General features: G+C 32.4%; 1 protein-coding gene across 1 annotated transcript in view; it reads left to right on the top strand.

Annotated features, from left to right (window-relative positions):
• Positions 1 to 56: 56 nt before the first annotated feature.
• Positions 57 to 15,955, top strand: part of LOC128192780 (high-affinity choline transporter 1-like) — a 21,769-nt gene continuing 5,870 nt past the window's right edge. Inside the window, exons 1-8 of the mRNA XM_052865740.1 lie at positions 57 to 281; positions 476 to 559; positions 10,420 to 10,597; positions 10,885 to 10,992; positions 11,908 to 12,063; positions 12,733 to 12,881; positions 13,878 to 14,003; positions 14,481 to 14,634. Coding sequence (XP_052721700.1) covers positions 10,423 to 10,597; positions 10,885 to 10,992; positions 11,908 to 12,063; positions 12,733 to 12,881; positions 13,878 to 14,003; positions 14,481 to 14,634 — 868 coding nt within the window. The 5' untranslated portion in view covers positions 57 to 281; positions 476 to 559; positions 10,420 to 10,422. The remainder of the gene's footprint in view (positions 282 to 475; positions 560 to 10,419; positions 10,598 to 10,884; positions 10,993 to 11,907; positions 12,064 to 12,732; positions 12,882 to 13,877; positions 14,004 to 14,480; positions 14,635 to 15,955) is intronic.

Here is a 15,955-nt window from a genome sequence, read left to right as displayed (position 1 = left end):
TTCTGAATTATACGTAAAAAGATTTTGCATTGAATGGACCTACTAAAATACGGTCAGAACCCCATATCAGATGCCGTTTGTCGGGTTGTAACAGTTTAATGTACTATCATGTCACAAGTTGTTGATTAGCGTGTTTTAGAACTTTTTTTTAATTCAACATGAATTGTAATATGTAATGTTGTAAGCAAAAAGACAATTCTTCAAGTTGACATAAATCGAGGAGGGCCAAAAACCCATTGAACCGAATTTTGAAGGAACCTACACGTGTATCTTGTAAACAGGTAAACAGCAGCACATGGATTGAGTTAGCCTGTTAGAGAGATTAATTTTCTTGATTCTACTTGTATGATAAGTCATTGACTCCGGTTTTGTTAAAATAAAAAATATGTGTAGAAAACATCTACAAAAAATTCTGTTGGAGAGAAAAAACCCATTTATCACATGTGTTCATAACAGTGTATAATGTAATTTATAGTGATGGTCAGTGACATGTATTCAACTTGCTGGGATGTAGAACAACAAACCTTCAGTAGCTGACTGGAACCCACTTGACAGTGGTGTATGTATTATATTTTGATATGCTGTTAACTATTATTTGGCTGAATTTTTTTTGTAAATACTTGCATGTATTAGGCAAACTCAATGTTAATCTTTTCATAATTTCAATTGTGATCAGTGAATGTGTCTATCTAGTATTCAACACCCCTAGGAATGTTATTGTTACCGTATTCAAATTTTATTTGATTTCGCTATTTTTTGGGTGCGTGTTATACATAGGACCTACTGTTTTTTCGCTATTTTTTGGTCAACTTTGGGGGGTGCGTATTATACACGAGTGCATATTATACACGATACGTTATGGTATTCAAATTTTAGACCACATGGTTTCATTTGACCCTTTCAATTTTGCAGTAAAAATCGTACCTCATTTTTATAGTCTATTTCACAGTATCTAGGTTCTGTAGTCAAATATAAAATCTATAGGATTATTGATTTTAAACTTTATCTTCATTAATTGGTGAATAAAATGTGTTCTAGAAATAAATGTGACAAAACAAAATTTAGTTTTTGTCTGCTGTTGCAACAACTAACACGCTTGGAAGAGATCCCTCCTGATGATTAATTTTCGATCCGCGCCTGACCTAGTAATAACATCAATAGGGAAACAGACTATACTATTTTATGCAGAATGTTCCTTGAAAATGGCTTACTTGATATATATGGCACGCCAAATTCACAAAAATGAACTAAACATAGTTTCACAGTCGACACACTAGGTTTATCAGCTGTTTAATATAGTTTACGGATCCTAAACTATAGTTAACAATTCGTTAACTATAGTTTTCAACTGTGAAACTATATTTCACGAATGTAAACTATAGTTTACGAATGATAATCATAGTTTATCTATCTGTAAAAAACGTTAACAATGGATTTTGCTGATAAATATAGATTCACATTTGTTAATTATAATTTACAATCATAAACTATAGTTAAGAGTTGTTAATTATAGTTTCACAAATCATGAAACTACATTTATCAGACAAATTCACAAAAATGAGCTAAACATAGTTTCACAGTCGATAAACTAGGTTTATCGACTGTTAACTATAGTTTAAGGATCGAAAACTATAGTTAACGATGTTTATCTATATTTCATGTCTGTAAACTATAGTTAACGCGATAATTAATCTATGTTTCACGTCTGTTAACTATAGTAAACACTGAAAACAATCATTTGCAATTGCAATCTGATAAAAATAGTTTCACCATTGTGAAACTATAATTAACGACTCTAAACTATAGTTCATGAATGCAAATTGTACATAGTTTATCTGATAAATATAGTTTCACAATCGTGAAACTATATTTATCAACTCTAAACTATAGTTTACGAATGTAAACTATAGTTTACAGATGTGAATCTATATTTATCAGCAAAATCTATTGTTAACGTGTATTTCCAGACAGAAAAACATAGATTTGCATTCGTAAACTATATTTAACAGACTGATGTGAAATATAGATTAGCGTCGGTAACTATAGTTTAGGATCCGTAAACTATAGTTAACAGCCGATTAACCTAGTTTATCGACTTGTGAAACTATGTTTTGCTAATTTATGTGAATTGGGCTTGCTTTAGATTTGTAAACCGTAGTTTACTGATCATAAAACCCTATTTATCAGATAAACTATGTTTAACAACCGCAAATAATTGTTTTTGGTGTTAACTATAGTTTACAGATGTGAAACATAGATTATCGCTTAACTATAGTTTACAGATGTGAAATATAGATTAACGTCAGTAACTATTGTTTACCATCCGTAAACTATAGTTAACAGTCGATAAACCTAGTTTATCGACTGTGAAATTATGTTTTGCTCATTTTTGTGAATTTGGCGTGCCATAGATATACTAAGTTTTTATGCAAAACAGACACCCATTATTTTTTTTAAAACATGGTATTGCACACCACACACACACATCAAATATGACTATGATTTTATTAAGCAACCCAATGTTTATATTTTCAACCACTCTACACGTGGTTGAACACAAACAATAATTCTGTTCTGAATATTATCGTTTAATATAAATAACTGCTAGATGGTGAAATAAGACATACATCTTAAAAGCTTTTCACGTTTTAACATAAATCAATGTAAAATATGATATAAAAACGACCAGAACTTACGTATTTTGAGAATATTATCCGAACACTTATACTTCCGCTCGAAATTTCACAGGAACTGAACAAATCTCGGTGAAGTCTCGTGAACTTTCATTCGAGCACCTCTGGATTTATTACGTATTTATCAACGATAAAGAAAACATTCCAAACATATTCCTAGGGGTGTTCAAGGATGTGGCTAGAATTTAATGTAATAAAAGTGACTTTCAGCAATATTGCCCTGATTTGATTAGGGGCTGCTGAAGGCTACCATGCAACTATGTATGGCACGCCAAATTCACAAAAATAAGCTTAACATAGTTTCACATTTCGTAATTTGATGAATTAGGTTTATCTACTAGTTACTATAGTTTACGAAGCGCAAACTGTTTTGTTAACATTTTTGTTAACTATAGTTTTCATTTGTAAAACTATATTTCACGGTTGTAAACTATAGTTATTAACGAATAATAATCTAAGCTAGTTTATCTGTGTGCAAATAATGTTAACAATTAATAGATTTTGCTGATAAATATAGATTCACATCTGTAAACTATAATTTGCACTGGTTAAATATAGTTAAGAGTTGTTCATCATAGTTTAACAATTGTGAAACAAATTTTTATTTATCAGATAAATTATGTTTTGCAATTGCAAATGGTTGTTTCACAGATGATGGCGTTAACTATGGGTGACAGATGTGAAATATAGATTAACAGCATTAAGTAAAGTTTCAAAGATGATAAACTAGGTTTATTGACTGTTAACTATGTTTAATGATGCTAATGATGTAAACAATACTTTTAGTTGTTTGTTAACTATAGTTTATGAACTGTAAACTATAGTTAACGATTAATTTGCAAACCGTAAACTATAGTTAAGTAAACGATCTGTAAACTATAATTAACGATTTGTTTACTGTAGTTTCCATCTGCAAAACAATATTTAAAAGTTGTAAACTATAGTTTTCGAATGATAATATGCTGAAACGAATGTTCTAATATTCGCCAATGAATAGTAAATTTCTGATATTCGAATATATATCTATATAGCATTCGAATATTCGATCACATGTTTCACACCCATATTAAGAACTGTAAACTATGCAGCATAGGTTATTTCGTTACAATGGAAAAGAGAAGCTGGAAACATTTTACTCTGAACGAAAGTAAAGAGAAAGCCATCTATGACTGCCATGCTTGGTAGAGTCTATTACTTAACCTAGTAATAGACTCATCCACCATGCTTGTTTACATTGAAAGTAAAAGCAGGGTTTACATCAAAACGAATACAAACATTCTGGATTTTTCAATTCATATCAGACTCTGAAGAAATACTTAATTTGCTTAAATGTTTGAACGAGTGTAAGCTACAGAGAGTTAATATCGAAAGGTACATCGAAATTTTTGTTTAAAAAAGATACCTCAATATAATTTGTTTTTTTAAATTATATAAACAGAACATTTCACGAATTATGAGCATTTTTGGTTTTCAGTTTAATACTATATCAAAAATGGCGGAAATATTTGGAATGACTTACGAAGTTACATATCAGTCTCATACAAGAGTCAAGACTGCAGTATATTATTAAAGAAGTAATTAATCTTTTGATTGTAGTTGATGGAAATTAAAAAAATTAAATATATTATTATTTGCATAAAAAATAAATGCGCACCCAATTCAATGGATACTAATGCATTAAGATTCAACTTCGAATTGACGTGTTTAAGCAGTCTACACATACACCCACTTAGTAATACAAACTATCAAATATGCTTAATACCTTCTCTATGACATCTACAAATATTCGAATATGAATCGAATAGCACTCACAAATATTCGAATACTGATTTATGGTATTCGTTTCAGCACTAAATGATAAGCTGTAACTTGCTCTCATTTGGATGAATGCTCACATTTATTTTATTCACTGTATTTACGGTAATTTCCAGGAACGTTTTTTTGGCGTGGGGCGTGGCAACATCATTCAAAAAATCTTCACAAGCAAAAAGAAAAATAAAATTCTCAAAATCAGGAAAATTCTAATCGGGGTGAGGAATGGGGAGTGCGTGGTATGCCTTTAGCTCTTTAGCTGCTCAAAAGTGTCTTTATTTTCACTACTATATACCATATACGGTTTTACATGCTACCGGGGGATCCATTTTCCTTATGTGATCAACAAATTTTTTTATACGTAAATTTGATTTCTATTTAAACGGGGGAGGGGGGATTCTGTGATAAGTCAATTTTTATTTGTTTAAGAAAAATGTCTGCTGCAAGAAAAGAGGAAATATTATGTTAAAACATTATGTTAAAATCTTTATTATTCAACAACATTTTTTCTGAGATAAATTCTATACTGGCGTGCGACGGTGCGTCGATTTACCCAAATGGACCCAAATGAACCCAAATGGACCCAAATGGCGACCCAAATGGACCCAAATGGCGACCCAAATGGCGATTAAAGTGGAAAACAATTACAACAAAATCCTTATTACTAATATTATTACTTATTTTAGTCATTTCATGGGGCTGTTAGCCGTTATTTAGAAAACTAAAGACCCAAATGGCGATTCAAAAGGCGATTCAAGAAAAATATAAATTACAATAAAATCATTTTTACTAATCTTATTACTTGTTTCATGAGGTTGTTAGCCGTTATTCAGACGAATTAAAGATAAATCATGATGAATTAAATGAACGTAACTGTTGGGAACAATTTCATAACATTTTTATAAATAATTATGAATATTATAGCTCTCTTAATTAGCAGGATAAGAGATGCATAAAACAAATAGTATTAACAGTGTTCAAACATGATGTTAAAAGTGGCAGTGATTTCGTTGCAAAAACATTTAATGTGGTAATATGGGATTATAAAAGAGCAGCATTGTAGGTATTTAAGACCAATCATATGAAAATTAAGGCGAGATACAGCACGATATAATATTTTTATTTGCTACCAAGCGAGTATATGGGACGAATTCTATCGTTAAACCGGGTCCGTAGGACATCTGTCATTTTAACGATAGAACATTCTATCTAGGAGGAAATAAATAATAGGACATTTTGAACTAAATAGAAAGGAATAAAATGAAAAAATAAACAGTTCAAAAATTTACGTAGATATTGCATATAGTCAAACCATTAAATTTTAAAAGTGGGAAATTACACACCGGGCTCTCTCTCTCTCTCTCTCTCTCTCTCTCTCTCTCTCTCTCTCTCTCTCTCTCTCTCTCTTGGGGTAGGGGGTTGCTCTGTATGTATCATAACCATTAAAATTAGTACCTTTGGCATACTTATTGAAAAAACATCGATGTTACGTTAAATATAGTTGCATTGTTTTTAATAATTTTTTTTTAATTTATCACATATTTTAATTTTGCAGTATCTATTTATTCCTCATATGGGCATTTTACACGACTTACTCACCCATCTACTTTATGTTCAGACAGTGATGACTGCCATTCGACATATTGTTTCACAATTATTCTTAGAGTTGCTATTTAGTAAGTACAGCTACTGTTAGATCTAAATACTGTCTGTTCGTCCCGTAAAACTTTATGCACTGCATCTTTCATTTTGTTTACAATAACTCTACAGAGGATATTACTAGTTTTCTCATTTCAATTACAAAGATTTACTGAAATAATTTTAATTATTGTTTTGGACCTTCGGCTTTTATTTTTCCAAAGGACTATGTGCGGTTTGGTCAAATATCTGCCCCCGATTTCAACCAATTTTTAAATAGTATCGTATAAGAATGAAATCTTCACAAATCATTGTAAAGAGGATGCCTATAACTTTAATCTTGATTTAAGTCAGTATTGCTCACTCGCTTTTTATCTATGACGTCATCTAAATGACCTAATTCCTGCAAAGTTGCAAACAAATGAAAATATTCTCATTTTTGCTCTATATTTTGCATTCGGAAGTATAGAGCGCAGGTCTGCTCAAGTGCGATTTTAACATATACTTTTCTTCAGATAGTTTTACACATTATACTAAAAGATGGTACTTGAGCAAGCCTGCGCTCGATGTTTCCCAATCGAAAAACCATCGGAAAACACCCATATTTTGCTACAAAACAACAATTTATCAAAATAATGCAATATTCATGACGTCATTCCTACGTTATGACGTCACTGTGGTGATAACCTTTTACACCTTTATTTCCAATATGATTTTAACTATCTTTCATCTTATTTTAAAGCTCTTTCTAAAACTTTGATTTTGGGGGGCAAAAATTGCATAAAACCGCACTTAGTCCTTTCCCTAAATTATGGCTCTTTATTGGGGTGGCCTCCTCGTGGCAAGAGCTGGGCAACGTTAATAAGTAGACAAGTCAATCGTAATTCATTTTTAACTTGCCTGAAGAACGGCTAACAACCCCATGAAATGACTAAACAAGTAATAGAATTAGTATTGAGGATTTTATTATAATTGTTTTCCGCTTAAATCGCCGTTTGGGTCTTTATTTTTCTTAATAACGGCTAACAACCTCATGGCATGACTAAAACAAGTAATAATATTAGTAATAAGGATTTTATTATAATTTTTTCCCACTTTAATCGCCATTTGGGTCACCATTTGGGGCCATTTGGGTCGCCATTTGGGTCCATTTGGGTTCATTTGGGTCCATTTGGGTTCATTTGGGTCCATTTGGGTAAATCGACGCACCCGGCGTGCAACCAGTATATAAACAATCTGATCAAAACCAGATTTTTGATCCGCTCCGACAAATTCTGATGTCGCTACAATTTGTTCAGCGACTATCAGAATTTCGGAGCGTTATTAAGATCTGATTTTAATCAGATTGGTATATAAATAAATAAAAAATCTTATGAATTATGAATAATAAAAATTTACTGGAAAATTGGTATATTTATTTTATTTTGCATTCTTCATTTACGTGTACTTTACGTCACTACTTTTATTTTTATTGATTTATCATAATTCATTTTTGATCACCTGCTGCGCTCGCCCCAACGGTCGCACCGTAAAACATATTAATCATAGTTTCAAATACATGAAACTTTATTTATCAGATAAACGATATGCTTTGCAATCACAAATGTTTGTTTTTTTAGTGTTGATTATAGTTTTCACTTCTTAAACATAGATGTTCATGTTAAATTAACTACAGTTTACAAATGTGAAATATAGATTAATGGTGTTAACTATAGTTTCACAATTGATAAACTAGGTTTATTGACCATTAATTGTAGTTTATGAACCATAAACTATACTTAACTGTTAACTATAGATTATGATTGTAAACTATATATAGTTAATGACTCATTACGTATAGTGTTCATTTGTAAAACCATGCATATTTAACGTTTAGGTGCATGCATGAGTATTGTGGCCCATTAGCCTCTTATTTAAGCTTATAGTGTAGGCACTGAATTGTCAATTAAATGGTAGCTACCCTGTTTCTTATTTTTTGCTCAGTAGGCATTTAATTACCAGGTATTTATAATATAAAACCCAAAAGACTTAAAACACATAGGTCTTGAGTGTACTTCTTGAAGGACCCGCATATGTTGCAAGATCGAAGGCCTGATATGCATGCAAATTCAAATATTCTTAACAAGCTAAATTGACCAAAGTTATGTTGCACAAGAGTTAATGATAAAGAGCAAATTATAAATCAATTAAATATACCCTTAAAACAAAGCATATATATAGGTGTTTTATACATGTTATAGCTATGTATACAAACAATTGATAAGCACCATGCATGTACTGTTATTACATGTGAGAGGTGAGGTACACTCGGGGTGAATTATATACAATAAATGATGTGTATTTATTTATGTACACTTTATTTAACAGGTTAAAAAAAACAATGAATAATCAAATATGTATAATTTTACTGCAGCAAAAGATTATAGAGAAATCTGAAGTAGATTTGCTCAGTTATTACATGTACGGTATCGAGAAAAGACGTAAATTGAGACAGTTTACTTCACTTTGAGAGATCAAGAGCTACTTTATAAGTTATGGAGCCATCAAGAGTCACCTGTATCGCAAACAAACAGAACTTGAGGTCTTTTAACTCAACACATTCAAAGGGCTTCTATTATTGAATGCACACACTTGAAGATTTACCTGCTTAAAGTAGTCCGAGTATCGCACTACGTCATAATACGGATTTTACAATATTGGTTCGACTTTTCTAAAGCGTTTTTGATACCCGGTATTGATTTTGCTCTACATCGCTGTTGTAAACAATGGCAGTAATAAGCAATTAGAACGGTAATAGATGTATTCTATGAGAGATAGAAATGATTAATGTTGAGAAACTCGATTCTGTTAAAGTAAAATGAAAAACGAAGTTTCTGATTAACCAGGATCTCAGGTATGCTTATATCTTCTTTGTTTTGACCCCCCCCCCCCCGAATTTTTCTTTTACTAAAACCGGTTTAAATTTAGAGACAGAAGCTATTTCGAATTTAATCAATTGTCAATTAATTAATGTTTAAATGATATCTAACATTGTTGACAGATCTAGGCAGAAAACTGTAGCAAAATGTGATTTTTACGGATTTTTTCGCCAGGGTCTACTTGGTTTAGAGCTTATAGCGTGAAAAGTAATCCGTCAACATATAATTTATTTTACCAAATCTTTTTTCTAAGATTTCAATCTATAGAATAAACACCATGAATTTAAGTTTGAGTCCATAAAATAGTGAAAAAAATTACCAAACGCGATACTAGCATTGCATTTTTTGTATTCTATTTTGATACATCAGGTCCATAAAGCGTACTTACTTACAAAAATTTGCGCAAAATTATTGATGAGATATGGCTTAAATAAATATGTATACTCTATTTTGTATGTTCAGTTCTAATTTTCCCAAAATTAGTAATTATTTTTAGGAAAAACGGACGTCTGGCAAATTTCATAATTGTCAATAATTTTCGCAAGGGGGTACACTCGTCTGAGAGTTGATGACAAACAAACTAGCATGTAAACATACATATTTTCTTTTGTATATGTATTGCTAGAATGTATATTTATCATTTAAAGCTAAGCTTTTAATGATTGAGCCCATTTAGTGCCGAGTATAGGACTACCTTAAGTTAAAGAAAAATGAAAGAAATTAAGACATGACATAAACATTTTAATCTTCAAGGGCTAAAACATGTTAAAAATATCTTCTTCAGAATGTAACTGCTACATTTTGTAGAATTCACATAACATGCATAAAGCAAGCTCTTATAAAAATATAATGATCCAATTATGATGCTTGTTTCAGAAGATTTAATTTGTTTATCTTCTGATGGAAAAAACATTTATATTAATTTTTTTGAAAATGTTTTTTGATTTACAGTAGATTTTTTGTAACAAAGTGATATATCAGGTAATTAGTATCTGAATTGGAAAACATTATTGCAAAATTAATAATATTTTGTTTGCCCAAAGTGAATGTGATACATACTTCATTCAATGCTGTTTATTTCACCACACACAGTACAAGTCACAAAATAGGTAACACATACATTGTTGTGCATTCTATTGACCTGTTTCTGTTTTGGAAATGTATAAAACAACAATTCATTATCAGACAGGTCCATACCAGGACTGTGGACTTGCATTTAAAACAGCTAGAAATCAATTTAAAAAATACCAGCACGTCATTCTTATAATGTAAACAGCTAGAAAATAAAAGTACTCAGTCTGGTACATTCATTCTGATTCAGACAGAAAATAAAGATACTGGATATTTGTAATATTTAGACCATGGCGGTTAATGTGTTGGGTCTGGTGGTGCTGCTCCTCTTTTACCTGGTCATTATCGTGGTCGGCATTCTGGCGGCCAGGCTCAAGAGGAAGAGGAATGGGAGCTCTAGGATGGAGGAGGCCATCGTGGCTGGGAGGGATATCAATGTGGTTGTAGGGATCTTCACCATGACAGGTACAGATCAAGGCTCGGTTTACAGTACTATGTATTTTACTGTAAATACCTTATATTACGCGAGTACATAATTCTGTGATCCCGTTGTTCTGTATCAAATTGAGAGAATATAAAATCGCGAATGCGGAACATTTATCCATGCATGCATTTCATTGAATTAGATTGTTTAAATGATATTTTAAGTAATTAACTTGTTCAATGTTATTGATAATTCTGTCATTCCTAATCTTTTGTTACATTCAGCTAATAATTCAATCTTACTGTAACACTGGTCTGTTCATTATCAGCTACAACTGTTGGGGGAGGATACATCAATGGAACAGCCGAGTCCATTGCATCTAGTGGCATGGTGTGGACTTTAGCTCCATTTGGTATTTTCATTGGATTGATCCTAGGTAAAATAAGACGTCAAAACAGCTTACCGGTATTCAGTTTAATGAAATATTATGTCATATTGGTATCTGATTACATTTTTGGCTTACCATACCTGAGTTCAAGATGCAAAAGAGCCTTGTCCAGTGTCTGTCATAGTTTTATCATTGTTAATTATTGTTTATTAACCCTTTTACTTTTGCATTGTCTTCACCATAACCTATTAGTTAATTTCAACCACAAACTCAGCAAAAAATTCTGAGGTTTAATGTTAAAGATAGGCAAAGCCCACCTCCATGGATAGATGAGAATTAGTTGGGGTTATTAAAAAATCATCTTCAAAATCTCACGGACAACGATATCAAGAAAACTTACACATAACTTAAGCTTCTAATAGAGAGTAGAATCTTGTTTATTTAAATCATGACACTTACAGGGGTTTAGAAATAGACCCATATGGAGGTCAAAGTTCATCATAAAAATGAACATTTAAAATTTTCGCGTGAAGATCATAGAAGCTACCAGTACATCTTATGATATCAATGGAGCTGTAATTTATCAAAGAAAGATCACAGTAATGGAGGATGACTTTTTGTCTTTGATTTAATTACTGTAGATAAAGTAAAGCTTGTTTGCTGCTTGGGCCAGATATTGACAATGTTGCTCATTTTAGCAATTATGCCCATGGGCCTCTGTTTATTAAAGCCATGTGACTGACAACTCTGAACCTACTGGTTTAATTAAATAAATGAATATAACTTTATCTTCACAAAATTCTCCTGTATACATGAAACCATAATTAAATTGTTGTGACTTATTCTTTTCAATGATAAAATATGTTCTCTGTTCTTATAATGTATACAGGGTACATGTACATAATGTTCAAAAAACCTACCAATGCAAGTACATGTATGACAGAAGAATGCTGATTGCTTTAGGTGGTGTTATATTTGCTCGTCCAATGAGAGACCGTCAGTACCTGACCATGTTGGATCCCATCCAGGAGAAGTCTGGAGCTCTAGTGGTGGTTCTGGTCTACTTTGCTACATTGTGTGGGGATGTGTTCTGGACGGCCTCCATCTTGGTAGCTCTCGGTAAGCTTTAGAGCACCATTCTTCTGTATCAGTTTATGAAAGTTCGTGTATTACATATACTCTCTTTTGACATGTACATGTTCTTTTTGGATATTGTTTTTCTTTTATTCTAATGCTTATACAGTAAAAATTCACCGCTCTACTACAATAGTTACAAACCAATTTAGAAAAAAAATTGGTCAAAATTTTTTTTTATCTGTAATATCATACTTTTTACATCTAAGAAGAAAGAGTTTATATAATTTGTTCTAATCTGTAAATGTTTAAAAGCCATGTTGGTATCAGAAAGGATTGCCAATTAAATACATGTACAGAATTAAAATGATAAACATAATCACAAAGCATAATTGATATTATGACTGTCATATACTTATCATAGATGTGTTTTTTTATGCTGTTAATGCATTCTCACAAAGGATAAAAAAGGCATTTACTAACAGCTTAAATAAGTGTGTTCTGACTTCTAAATGCTAAAAATCAATTTTAAAAATCAAATTTTTTTTAATGTTTTGCCTTTTAACTTTTCATCATTTAGCTTTGCAGGATTTTGGTAGACAAAAAATCTTTAATGAATGAAATGGTGACATTATTTCCTCTGTGTACATGTATCTACACTGGTATGTAAAGAGTGGCTGCTTGCACCTACAGAAGTGATGTGTTTATTGACAGGGACCAGCCTTAGTGTTATTGTGAACATCCCCCTGAGTATAGCCATTGTCAGCTCCTCAGCAGCTACCATCTTTTACACCATGTTTGGTCAAATGATCTCTGTCGCTTACACAGACATTGTTCAGCTCATCTTCATCATCTTTGGTTTGGTGTGTATTAATTAACATGGACAACTTCATACCTGTGAATATTCTTTAAAAGTTATCTTTTAAATGTCAAAAATGAATGACAGCATTCCTTTTTTATGCTAAATATTTGATTTTAAGGTCTTATGAGTAACAAGAGGTGTGTTCAACATTATCTGTACCTGCAACACTAGTTTTGGCGAGCGCTTTCCCTGTTGAACATGCCTCTGAATACCTTTTCCAATCAGTTTTTCCTTCATCAGTGTTGTGCTTTAATATTTTAACAAATACCTTTCCATATGTACTCTTGTTGCTTGTTTCAAGGTTAATAAAGTGCCAACATGGACATTTAGACTCCATTGCTTTAGCATTGCTAATATAATCTTGAAAAACAGTTGAGATCCTAATTGCTAAATCATATACATGTACTAGTACATTCTTGCTGGCAATTGCTGCTCACATCAAGATATTTAACTCTCCAAATCACTTGCAAATCATATGATATAACTAAGCTATTATACTCATGTTATCTACCGTACAAAGATATTTGCTGCTCGCGAATTGATGTTTATAAATCTGATGTATTATTGCATTTGTGATATACTAAATGTCTATCCTATGGATATTGGGATAAGTTTATGTTTTGTATGCTATTTAGCTATCTCTCACCTAGAAAATCAGTTTTTTGTATTAATTCATATAATACACAATAAGGAAGGATAAATGCTATTTTTTTAAAGCCATTTATTGCCGAAAGTCAAAATAAACCTCTTTTTTTTTGAAATCAATTAAAAAGTGAAACAATATGGCATATATAGAAAGAGTAATATAAAGCTTTGCATAGTGAAGACATGTGGTAATTTGCTACATGCTATACATACATACCAGTCAAATGATGTGCTTTAGGACCCTCTACTTGATTTATTTATTGTTCCAAAATTGGAGTCATATAATTTCTCTGAAATCTAAAATGCTGTTTTGTTGCTTTGATGTCAATACTGAAGATACTGTTTTGCTTAGGGTTTGACACTGCCTTTCATTCTGACCAATCAAAATGTTGGCAGTGTAGCGGCATCATCAGAAGTATGGATTGGACAATTTGACCCAAGCATCACCAGTCCTTGGATTGACCTATTCATTGCTATGGTAATGCTCATCTAAAATGATAATTTTTGTCAGATTAATAATTTTCATTGAGGTACGGGGAAAAGAAACTACTTAAATATGTAAAATTTCAAAGATAAAAGGATTTATCATAAAAGCATAGCATAAAAACTAATTAAAGATATAAGCATATAAAACAAAATATATACTGTAAACAAGGTTATTTTTGCCCTATGTAATTTTCATCCTTCTACACTTGCAAACAGTTTCTTACATTCTCGAATTCACTCAGACGTGTTGCAAAAGAGATAACTTGAGACATTGAAATTCGTAAAGTCTTAAATTTGCCAGCTAACAACGAGGGCGAAAGGGGTGAAAATAAAACGGGGCAAGCATTTCTTGTATACAGTAATCAAGTCAGCCATCTTAAAAAACTACAAAGTCTGGTATTTGGCTCCACAAAAATTGTTATTTCCACATTTAGATTTCTCACATGATTGTGTTATTGCATTTTTTCAGATTTTTGGAACCATTCCCTGGCAGGCCTATTTCCAGAGAGTGCTCTCTGTCAGAAGTGGTAGACAGGCCCAGCTGTTGTCAGTGGTGGGGGCGTTCAGTGCTGTGATCCTGGCCATTCCCTCAGTGGTTATTGGGGCGGTGGCAGTGAGTGCCAGTAAGTCATGTACCGTAAGACTGTATCTGGGTAACGAATAAGACAAAGCCAGGCAAAGGGTCAGAATATGCTTATTATCAGATAATCAATGGAGCAATTTATCTATAAGATCAGACTGAAAGAGAATTAAACTAATGAAATTGCAGACTTAAACACATACTCACATTTTTTAAAGAGCTATTTCAATAGGAACTCTGGTTTTTTTTCATAGACAGAGGGAAAAAGATTTATGGGGTTGATTTATGTTAAGTGCATGGAACAGATTATCTTTGATTAGATGGATTTATTTAAAATTCACTATTCTGTACATTTATATGCAAATCAAACAAGCATAAAGATAAACATTGTAAAAAAAAATATTTAATTCAATTTTGCAGTTACCTATATACATGTACTTATCCATTTTTAGCTCACCTGAGCTGAAAGCTCAAGTGAGCTATTCTGATCACATTTTGTCTGTCGTCCGTCTGTCTGTCCGTCCGTCCGTCTGTCTGTCTGTCCGTAAACTTTTCACATTTTCAACATCTTCTCAAGAACTACTGGGCCAATTTCAACTAAACTAAAGTTTTACATAGAAATATAGAGTAAATCTTTGAAAATCTTCTTCTCAGAAACTAATCAGCCAGGAAAGCTGAAACTTGTGTGGAAGCATCCTCAGGTAGTGTAGATTCAAAGTTGTGAAAATCATGACCCCCAAGGGTAGGGTTGGGCCACAATGGGGTGGTCGAAGTTTTACAAAGGAATATATTGAGTAAATCTTTAAAAATCTTCTTCTCAAAAACTAATCAGCCAGGAAAGCTGAAACTTATGTGGAAGCATCCTCAGGTAGTGCAGATTCAAAGTTGTGAAAATCATGATCCCTGGGGGTAGGGTGGGGCACAATGGGGGGGTCGAAGTTTTACATAGGAATATATAGAGTAAATCTTTAAAAATCTTCTTCTCAGAAACTAATCAGCCAGGAAAGCTGAAACTTGTGTGGAAGCATCCTCAGGCAGTGTAGATTCAAAGTTGTGAAAATCATGACCCCCAGGGGTAGGGTGGGGCCACAATGGGGGTCGAATTTTTACATAGGAATATATAGAGTAAATCTTTAAAAATCTTCTTCTCAGAAACTAATCAGCCAGGAAAGCTTAAACTTGTGTTGAAGTATCCTCAGGTAGTGTAGATTCAAAGTTGTGAAAACATGATCCTTTGGGGTAGGGTGAGGCCACATTGGGGGGGGGGGGTGTTAAAGTTTTACAAAGGAATATATAGAGTTAATCTTTTAAAATCTTCTTCTCAGAAACTAATCAACCAGATGATTCTTTATAATTGTTAAGAC

This window comes from Crassostrea angulata, chromosome 7, assembly GCF_025612915.1.
Source record: "Crassostrea angulata isolate pt1a10 chromosome 7, ASM2561291v2, whole genome shotgun sequence".
Lineage (NCBI taxonomy): Eukaryota > Metazoa > Mollusca > Bivalvia > Ostreida > Ostreidae > Magallana > Magallana angulata.
Note: the sequence above shows the minus strand (reverse complement) of the source record. Positions and strands in the feature narration are given on the sequence as shown.